This window comes from Leuresthes tenuis, unplaced genomic scaffold, assembly GCF_036924035.1.
Source record: "Leuresthes tenuis unplaced genomic scaffold, fLeuTen1.0.hap1 SCAF_5, whole genome shotgun sequence".
Taxonomy (NCBI): domain Eukaryota; kingdom Metazoa; phylum Chordata; class Actinopteri; order Atheriniformes; family Atherinopsidae; genus Leuresthes; species Leuresthes tenuis.
The window spans coordinates 33,137,734-33,148,172 of record NW_027325359.1 but is presented as its reverse complement, the minus strand read 5'-3'; the positions used below and the strand labels follow the sequence as shown (position 1 = coordinate 33,148,172).

Sequence of the window (10,439 nt, the reverse complement as noted above, 5' to 3'; positions counted from 1 at the left end):
TTTTCAAACATTTTACTCTACAGAAGGCAGCACATTTATGACGGTTCACAGCAGATGTGACACTTCAGAGTATATCTTCTTGGTCAGGCCCAGTGAGGGCTACATGGCACAGAACAATCAGGCAGGTCAGAACAATTCTGGCTGCATTTCCAAAACGACAGAAGTCTGTTTGAACGGAGAGGAAACGCTGAAACCAGCGTGAAGATCCAGGCCACCGAGGATTCCAGCCTTTCAAGGAACCCGATTCAAAGCAAACCTGGAGAAAACGGAACAGAACCAGCAACACAGACCAGAGAAAGGTCCAGGACATGCAGCTGGCCAGAAGTAAGGGTTTGTAACAAACACCCAGAGTTCTGGCTCATCTTCTGTAACTCTGACCTGCATCCTATGGCCTTCATGAAATAATACAGCAAAGTTTATAGCGCCCCAAAAGCTCGTACAGTTCTTTCTTACAGTTTTTCTTTGGTCTTTTAAAGTGATTAAACTAAAAACTAGAACTAAAATGGTTCTCGTGCCTCAACAGATGTCTCCTGTAACGTGGAGCACACAACAAAGGCGACCACCGGCGACTCACAGCTCAGCTGCATGCAAACAGAAAGAACATCAACCGGAAGTCATCAGCTTCCAGGAAAACTGTAAAAACGGCCCTGGGACATTAAAAAGGTTCAGAAATCTCTTTCACACCATGAATTATAACTCAAAGTGGTGCAGATCTGGGACATTAAAAAGGTTCAGAAATCTCTTTCACACCATGAATTATAACTCAAAGTGGTGCAGATCTGGGACATTAAAAAGGTTCAGAAATCTCTTTCACACCATGAATTATAACTCAAAGTGGTGCAGATCTGGGACATTAAAAAGGTTCAGAAATCTCTTTCACACCATGAATTATAACTCAAAGTGGTGCAGATCTGGGACATTAAAAAGGTTCAGAAATCTCTTTCACACCATGAATTATAACTCAAAGTGGTGCAGATCTGGGACATTAAAATAAACTTGAGCATGTGGGAGTAAAAAGGAAAGCTGACAGCTTTCAGTCTGGTGAACAGTAAACATCCTGAATTACAGATTCATTTTGAACTCTGAATCGAATAAACACTTTTAGCGGAGCTTTGTAGCACGAACACGAAACACTTGGCAGTCAGTGTGCAGGCGGACAGGTGAGCCGGGCGCCTCCTGTCCGCCTGCGTACGCGGGCGTCAGGTGGGTTTAACACCCGGCGGGCGTCTTCCTGACGGGATCAGGGGGCAAACAGCACCGTCTTGATGTACGCCACCGTGGTGAAGTTGGTCAACATGTTCACGTGCTCGTTTCCCGGCAGCTCCTTTAAGGTGACGGGCTGTTTCTGCTTCCCCGCCCACCGTTTACACTGGATGGCGCTCTGCAGGTTCACCGTCCCGTCGCCGTCGCCGTACACCACCGTGGGCTCCACGTCGGGGAACTTGTCGGAGTACGCGAAGGCCTCGGAGGTGGGGATGCCGCTCCCGTACAGGCAGTGGACTTCCACGGCGGGCGGCCTGAGGTCGGACACCAGCGGCTCCGTGTCCTTCCGCATCAGCCAGCCTTCATCGAATCCGATGTCCGAGTAGAGCCGCTCGTAGTCCTGCACGGTGTAGTTGGTGGTTGGTGTTTGGACCAGAACCTGGAAGAAGTGAGAAGACTGTGGGATTATTTTCCATCGTTCCTCTGAAACACTGAAGCTGCCACAATCTGAAATGAATTAAAAACAAATATAAACGGCAGGATAAATACGTTTATATGTTAATAAATGCTACTAATAAACAGCTAAAGTAACTGAAAAAGCCAATTTCATTCAAGCTTGTGTTAAAGTTGCTTTTTATTAACTTTAAAACTTCAACTGGAATATTTTTAGATCTGAAAGATTCACATAATGAAGGAGAAATAAATCTATAAATAAAATTCTGAAATCAAAATAATTTTGAGGGGATAAATAGATTAATACGATGTTCAAGGAAAAGAATCCAAAATAAATACAGAAATAAGAAATTAACAAAAAAGATAATTATATTCCAGTTAAAACAACAAATTAAAGTAAAACTGAGAGGTAAAGTAAATAAATAGCAACATTAACACCAGTTTTATTTCATTTCTGTAGCATCAATTATCATACAAACTTGTTTAATTAGTCATTAATATGTTTCAGTCCTGTTAAATCTTCCACTTCAGGTCAACGTGCTCCTGAAAGATAAGAGCTTCTGAACTCTTAGAACGCTGCGAGATGGATAAAACAGCAGATTAAAATGATCAGAGAGTGAATAAAAGAAAAACAGACCTGATCTTTGGGCCAGGAGTGGGCGTAAGGCAGCAGCCAGTTGGTGGAGATGGCGGTGCGCTGCTGGGAGCGGATCTTCAGCGGGCTGATCACCGGGATGCGGTTGTTATCACCTACAGGCGGGAACAACAACGGAGAGCTCAGTGCGAGCAGGGAGTTACACCCGACTGATTCTTCAGAGATCTGCTGGAACTGCACGTTGTGCAAGTTCCTGAGAAAGACTGATGGAGTGTTTGAAAGCTGTGGAACATTAAGGAATCTCAAGCTCAAGAAAGGGAATCAAACAGGTTCCTTCTCTGTAAAACTCTGAGATACTTCCTCCTTTCATCTTCCCCTATATTTGCAGGGTCCCCAAAGGCTCTAAACTGGGCCCTTTCTTACGCTCTCGCAGGGTTGGATTAGATATTCTGCACGGTAGAGTGCAGTCAAAAAGTCGTGATCTGCTCCTCATTTCTTCAGAACTATTCCTTCCTGATCAATAGCTCTCCAGGCTCCAGAGTTTTGCTTTGGACATTGGAAACTCTGGCATGCAACTATTTATCAAATGTTAAAAACAAAGAGCAAAACAAGTCCAGGAGGGTCAACAATGCAGCAGAAAAAGGGTGTTCAGACAGACCGGAGTCACATTCTTTGCTCTGACTCCTCTGAACAAGCTGCATGGATGACTCTGACTCATACCGGTCACACTTCAGGCTGTGCTGGAGAATAAAGGAGCTCAGACCAGATATTCACTTTAAAGCTGCTGAGAACTGAGAAAAAAAAAAACTCTGTTTCTGCTTCAGGTTCTGGATTTATGTCCATGTTTGACCATGTTTCAGTGAAGCTCTGCAGCTGGTTCCTGTTTTCCTGGAAATACATCAAGAGGGACGACTCTAGACTTTTACACAGTACTGCAGCCCAACGCTCTGATAAATGTCCTGTTAATTCAAGCTACAAGGAACGTTTCCCCTCTCCTTCTCCACAGCAATTAGTTAGATTCACCCCCCGTGGCCCCAGCATCTTATCCAGAGATGCTGGAGGAAAAAAAAACACTCAACCTGATGCTATCTTTGACAGAAAACTCACCTTTGGTGTCAGAAGTGTTGCAGCTCAGCTAAGACAGTTAATCAAGATCAGGAAGTTTCTTTTTGTGATATTAAAGGTCACTTCTGCTTTTATTTCTTTCAGACTGGATTCTTTCAGTGCACTTCATTGAGGTAAAACAGGCTCAACGTCAGTTTGAGTGAGTTTTACTGCTTTTGTTAAGCCTTTGAATGGTCTGGCTCCTGTCTATGTGTGCAGGCTCTACGAGCCTGATGAGGATTTGTGTGTTAGCCAGCAGATGTTAGCTTTGTTCACTGGCTCAGCCACCGCTGTTTACTCCCATTGCAGAAGCTTTAAATGTTGAATGTGCATTCATATGTGAATCTGATGCATGAGAGATCTGTTTAAGCAGCGTGTTTGTGGTTTAACATGAGTCCAAATGACCCATTTCTATACTGTCAGCGCCACTTCGAAGCAACGACTTTCTTTCTCACCAGATGTGACCACGCGCAGCGTTTTGGCCACGCCAGCCCACGGGGGTCCCAGAGAGACGAAAGCTTTGATGTATTTGTCTTTCCAGGCCTGCGGCTGCTGGTTGAGGAAGTACAGGGTGTACATGTTCCCCATGCTGTGAGCGATGAGCACCACGGGCCCCCCGGCCTTCTCCGCCATCTCCTCGATCATCTGCTGCAGCGCCAGGAAATACTCTTTGTTCTCATCTGTTGTAGAATGAAGCAGAACAGAGGAGATGAGCTCACAAACGCTGGCTCAGCTGGGAATCTGTGTGTGGCGTCGCTTACTCGGGGCTTTCCTCCAGTCATAGGGGGCTCCTCTGACATCATCATCTCTGGTGTAGCCCCACTCCACCATCGCCTGCACGATGCTGAAGAAATACATGCCTGCAGCACAAGATAAGAAACACCTGCAGTGACGGCAGCCGTTCTAAATGTTAGAGGGTTCATTCACAGGTTTGGGGGTCTTTGACTCACCCACGCTCCGTTTGCTGGGGTCCAGGTACTCCACTGAATACGTCTTTCCGAAGCCCGGGACGCGGACGAACACACCTGGCGGGGAGGAGGAGGTGTGTGTGGTTGTGTTGTAGATCAACCTGCAACACAAACAGTGAACAGAGAGATTTCCATCTGCACCGGTTCTGCATCTGCGGTGGACCACAGTCTGCCTCTTCCCACCCGGCTGCGTGTGATGTGTAAAAAACACCCAAACTCTGGTTTTTAGGATTACAATGTGGATGTGAAAGTAAACGTTTGGGTTTTGCCAACCAGAAGTGAGAATTTAATGAAATACGGATCCTGTCTGAGAGTACCCACGGTTGAATTCAGGGTACAGACGCTGTCTGTAAGATACTTTAAGGTGATTCTGTGGTTATAACATCAGGGTTTTAGCAGAGCAGAGCAACAGTCTGGAAACGCTTTCACACGAAGTCTTAATGGGCTGATTTTAGTCCCAGTTTCTGACAAAAGAAACACATCATTAAATATGTTAATGAGAGCAGCTTTATGGGGAACTCGGCTGGATTAATAAACTTACACTATTGTTTTTGATGCAAAAAGATGGCACTCGTAAGCATGTGCAGAGCACCTCGGCCCATTTCAGTTGAGCGTATGCATGCAGGAGTTATTCAGTCCCCAGTCCAGCTTTTAGAGCCTCGGTTTTAATCAGACTAACATGTCTACATGCATTTTTAAAGTCCAGGTTTGGTCAGACTAAAACAATAATTCAGTTTTTTCCTCATGTCATGTAAACTTGTTTCATGTCTCTTTTTTCCTTCTAAAATCTATTGATAGCTAAATGATTCATAGCTGCATACCAGCTCCAGGTATTCCCTCAAAAGGAATGCAGACACCCACCTGATGTTGTCTATCCAGCAGTCGATGGCGACGGGGATCAGCAGCTCCAGATTGAGCCACAGAGTGAAGAAGGTGTCGGTCTTTTTGTAGCAGATGTAGTGGACCACACTGGGCTTATCCAGCTTCGCCTCCAGCTGGTTTCCCAGATCGCCCGGGACTGCAAAAAAGCAACATTCACACCGATTAAAACAGGAGCTTATTATCGGGAAGATTTCCATCTTCCTCCACAAAGGACATCGAACGAGAGACCCAACTACTGGAAGTTTGTGCGTTATATTGTGATAATATTGATCAGACACAGTCAGACATGTTGCTCGTGGCAGTAATTCAGTAAAAGAAGTTGTCGTCCTGACAGAAAAAATGGTGAGAGCTCTTCTTCAATCCTTTAATCCCTGAGAATCTCTGGGATATGTTGTCATATCTGGGAAGACGCTGGTCGGACACATCGTTTTAATCTTCATCAGGTCAGACAAGAGTCGCTCCGAATGCAAATCAAGTCTTAAAACAGGCAAAAACCACTGAAACAAACTGCGTTAGAAGATTTTATTTTACTGTTTCCATTCGTCTTTTCTAATTCACATCTTCGAAATGCAAATCAATAAACTCCTGAACATTGAACACAGCTCATCACCGCATCCACAAATACAAGTTAAAGGGGAACTCCGGTATTTTTAAACCTTATTTCTGGCATGAAATGCGTTCATCTACTCACCGAGAACAGTTTGGTGAAAGTCGGCGTCCTTCAGAAGATATTTAGATAACTGGAGATCCATATAACGGAGTGAACGGGGCTTAGACGATGCAGCCTCTAAATAAGGCATTATCTGTCTTTATTTCACCAATACTTTAAGAAGAATGAATGAATGAACGTGTGCTATAGCTCTGTTAGCTCATAGCTGCTGTTATGTGGCTACTTGCAGCTATAGGAGAGCTAACGGAGGGATTTCTACACAGGCACTCTACTGGGACCACTTCAACCTTGGTCTAAAACAGAAAAAATCTAGGTTTAAAAATACCAGAGTTCCCCTTTAAAGCTCTACCCCACCAAGAAAAAAGCTAATTTAGAACGAGCTGAGCTTGTCTGAAGGTTCAAAACTGTTAAAAAAATTCTCTTCCTCCAGTATAAAGTGCAGAGCCAGCACCTGAGATGGGGGACAAGTAACAGCTGATGGAAATGTTGACCCTGAATGATATAAAAAGATTTCAGTGCAACAGTTCTGCACTGTTCCAGGTCATGCTTATTAAAGCAAGATGAACCACATTCTGCACGCACCCCAGCAGCGTGGCTTCAGGCATCAAGTCTCCACCTGTCGGACGGCCGTGCGCGAGCAGCCGAAATCCGACCGGGAAACGTTTCACTTTCAAAACTGCAGCTTTTCATCTCTTCAGTTCCCAAAAGTTTACAGAATTTAGTTGAAAGAAGAAGAAGTGATGCAACTCTGCGGTTGCCTTGGTTACCTAAGTTTTTGAACAATGAAACAGGGATGTTAAACAGAATTCCTCCTGATCTGGACGTGTTTTTAACTTCTGATTGTCTGTCTCAGTGTGAGGACTCATTCAAACTATGGATAAATGTTCATTTTTAACAGCTCCCCCCTTTGTTCTAATAGTTAACTATTCAACCTTTGACGAATATAATCTCAAAGGTCGAACAGGCCGCTCTGAATGTCTCGCTATCTGTGAAACTCAAAGTCAAACATCATCTTAAACATTCCTCTGTTAGAGTTTGATCATTTAAATTGATCTGAGAGTCAAAGGTCGCTGCTGGGACCCTCCACTGACTGCTTTATCAGAGTAAATCACAGGACAGTGAGGGTTATCTGACAGACAGCACTGTTTTTCCTAATTCCACACAGATTTGAGTCTTAGGACAACAATCCTTGACCTAAGAGAGTCATTCAGTCTGCAGAGACTGTCTGAGGAACAAACATCTGCTAAATGATTGAGGATAGGAGACCAGTGAATTCTATCATGTGAGATTATTTAACTTTTGGACATGGATAACAACACACAATGCTTAACACCAGTGTAGGAGAAGCAGTTCTATTGACTCTTATCTCACTCGAGTAGACAGACAGAGCCTGTGGTTTGAACAAATACAGATAAACTCCTCTTACATCAACCCTCCTTTCAAAGAACGAGGGGAAACTGCAGGTTTTTAAGCTGTGAATAAAGGGTGTTCTGACATAATTATTAACTTGAAACACAGACTGAAAGTTACAATTAAACAGGATGTCGTAAAATAAAAAATAAAAAACGACTTTCCTGGTATCCCAAGAATTTAAATGATCGTTGTGCTGAGGAGTCAAATTGTGTTCCAGCTGGGTCATATGACCACGATCACACACATACAAGCAGGCCTGTGCAAAAGTCTTCAGTCATCACTTGTCAGGAAAACTTTAAACAAGTAGATAGATTTATTTAAAACGTGCAGAATAAGAGTTCTGAGCAGCTTTAAAGTGAATATCTGGTCTGAGCTCCTTTATCCTCCAACACAGCCTGAACCCTCTGAGACAAGCTTTCTGTCATTTCTTTAAGGAGTCTTCAGGAATAGTTCTCCAGGCTTCTTGAAGGACATCCCAAAGCTCTTCTTTGGATGTGGGCTGCCTTTTGTTCCGTTCTCTGTCAGATGATCCCACACTGCTTCAATAATGTTGAGGTCCGGGCTCTGGGGAGGATTCATCCCTCCATAAGACCTGTTGCCACTGATTTTCAGTCCACTTCTTGTGTCATTTGGCACAGCTCAGCCTTTTCTCCCTGTTTCCCTTCCTTAAGAATGGCTTCTTGACAGCCACCCTTCCATGGAGACCATTTCTGATGAGGCTTGGGCCAACAGTAGATGGATCAGCTGAAGGTCCAGATGCATCTCTCAGGTCCTGTCAGGTCTTTGCTGGATTTTTTTTTCTGCTTGAACCTGGAGAACTATTGCTCAACTTTTAAATAAACCACTTTTAAATAAAGTGATCTTTATTTCAGCACAGTATTCACACAAAGTATAATGCATGCATGTTTTCTTATCAGATAATCCTGAAATCCACCATTAACACTGTCCAAGCCACGTTTTCTGATGTTCTGCTCTGCTTTCTAAAAACAGCAAAACAACCCAATGTGAATTTGATCGAATTAAATTCTTCCGGCGACATGGTACACATTGTTCTCCGAAACAAATCTCAGCTTTATATAACAAGTGTTACACGTAAGAATTATGGCTACCTGCCTGCCTCTGGGTGAGTTAGTCGTGTCATCGTTGTCAACAGATGACAAAGCGAAAAAGACCAGAAACACAGAGGAAACCACTTACTGAGGACGACGGGGGGTCTCGGCGAGCGACAGGACTTGTCCCTGAGACATTTCTCCGTCGGTCTCCCGCTGCTCCGAGCCAACAACAACAACAAGCCGACGGAAAGGGCGGTTACCCGGTGCCAACCCTCCATGGCTCCCGATGTCTCATAGCCAAAGGGTCGCTGTCAACTCCTCGGTGTGTCTTTGCGGATCTGCCGCAGAGTGTTTCTGGTTAGCAGTTAAATCCTCCTGATCGTTCAGCCACAGGGTAACGTCCAATGACGACAACCAGTAAACAAGAACGATCACGAGGAGCAGATTACAGAGTAATCCACCCCGGCGGCTTCAGCAATCAAGGCAAAAGTCATCGACCGCAAATGTCGTCGAACGGCTGCGATCTTCGGTTAAACTTTAACAGTTTTTATGTGGCTTTTAAGACACCACGTGCTTTATATTGAGAAGAAACATTCAAACATACCCTACCACCTTTTTACAACAGTACATTTTCAATAAAATTACCATTTAAATGTTTTAAAATGTCTTCAGAACTCTACAGGAGGCTGAAGTTATCCTCCATTTTGGCAGCCATGACAACAAAGGAAGTTACAAATAATAACGGCCTCTTCTACATTTTAAAGCTGACATATTATGCCCTTTTAAAAAGAATAATCTGACACCATGTTCTAAGGTTTAATTGAGATGTATGAGGCAGGCTTTGGAATTAAAAAAAGAAAAACACCTGTTGTTCGAAGCACAGTGGCCCTCGTCTGACCCCTGTTTTAACACCTCACCTTACCAGGGGCTCACACCAAAAGCGTTGTGAGCGGCGTGAGCGGCCAGCTGCCATTCATTTTCAATGTAAGCTGGCGTCGATGAGCGGCCAGCGTTGTGAGCGGCGCTTTGTGAGCTTCCTGAGCTTCGTGGGCTTCAAGAGTTGAGAAAGGCTCAACTTTATGCAAATGAGCAGATGTATGGATGGATTATTATATATTTCTGATAGTTGCTAGTTGCTATACATATAAGCCCCGCCCCTTTGGCCGCTTCCGGCTTCTCTGGCCGCTTCCGGCGTCAGAAGAAGGACAAGCGGCGGGTTGTGAGCGTCGTGAGCGGCTGTGGTCGCTCACAACGCTTTTGGTGTGAGCCCCCGGTTAGGGTTAGGGTTAGCCTCTCTGGACCCTGACGCTTGCTCTGGAAGAATGTTTTTGAACTGAATGTGATCGTCTCTGACAGGATCATGGGATGATATCAGTTTGAAACAGAGCCAGACAATCCTGAACAGGTAGGAGCTCCTGGAAAGGTTCAACCTCCAAGGCTTCAATAACAGGATATCGCTGACACACTGTCATGCTAGTTGACACACTGTCATGCTAGCTGTAACACTGTCATGCTAGCTGTAACACTGTCATGCTAGCTGTAACACTGTCATGCTCACTGACACGAGTTTCTATCATTCGGTGTGTTTATGTGCGTTAACTGTCATCAAAACTTGGGGATCCAGTGTGTGATTTAAGGCAGTAAACACAATCATAATGAAACTATTCCTCCAGTCGTACCAAAAACACTCGTCAGCAACAGATGCTAATAAACAATGCTTTCTCATGAACAATGACGAAACAAGCCACAGGTTTACAAAGCATAACTTGTAGTAATGACTGTGTACCATTTATTACAGCGTTAAAACATTAATCTTATTTTATAATTGCATTTACATTGACCTATATCTTTATCTGAAACATGCTGATTAGTAACATTAACACACAGAGAACGGGACACAGATTGGTTTAAATTTAAACTTTTGAGAGAACTTTTTATTTTAAACTTGCAGCACAAAATGTGTGTGAAAACATGAGCCTTGTATTAAGTGTGATGCATAAACCCAATAACTCAAAGGTTCGGTACAGCGATTCATTCTTTATTAGAGGAACTTTTTACAGATGAATCCATGATGTGTTGAATAAAGTGATTCAGCTGAG

General features: G+C 43.9%; 1 protein-coding gene across 1 annotated transcript; it reads right to left on the bottom strand.

Annotated features, from left to right (window-relative positions):
• On the bottom strand, positions 1-8,797 carry pla2g15 (phospholipase A2, group XV). The gene is made up of 7 exons (XM_072386703.1): positions 8,486-8,797; positions 5,185-5,341; positions 4,306-4,424; positions 4,117-4,215; positions 3,811-4,035; positions 2,294-2,406; positions 1-1,642 (listed from the first exon to the last, which is right to left on the bottom strand). Exons 1-7 carry the CDS (start codon positions 8,616-8,618, stop codon positions 1,241-1,243), a joined length of 1,248 nt encoding a protein of 415 aa, XP_072242804.1. The 5' UTR covers positions 8,619-8,797; the 3' UTR covers positions 1-1,240.
• Between the last annotated feature and the right edge of the window lie 1,642 nt (positions 8,798-10,439).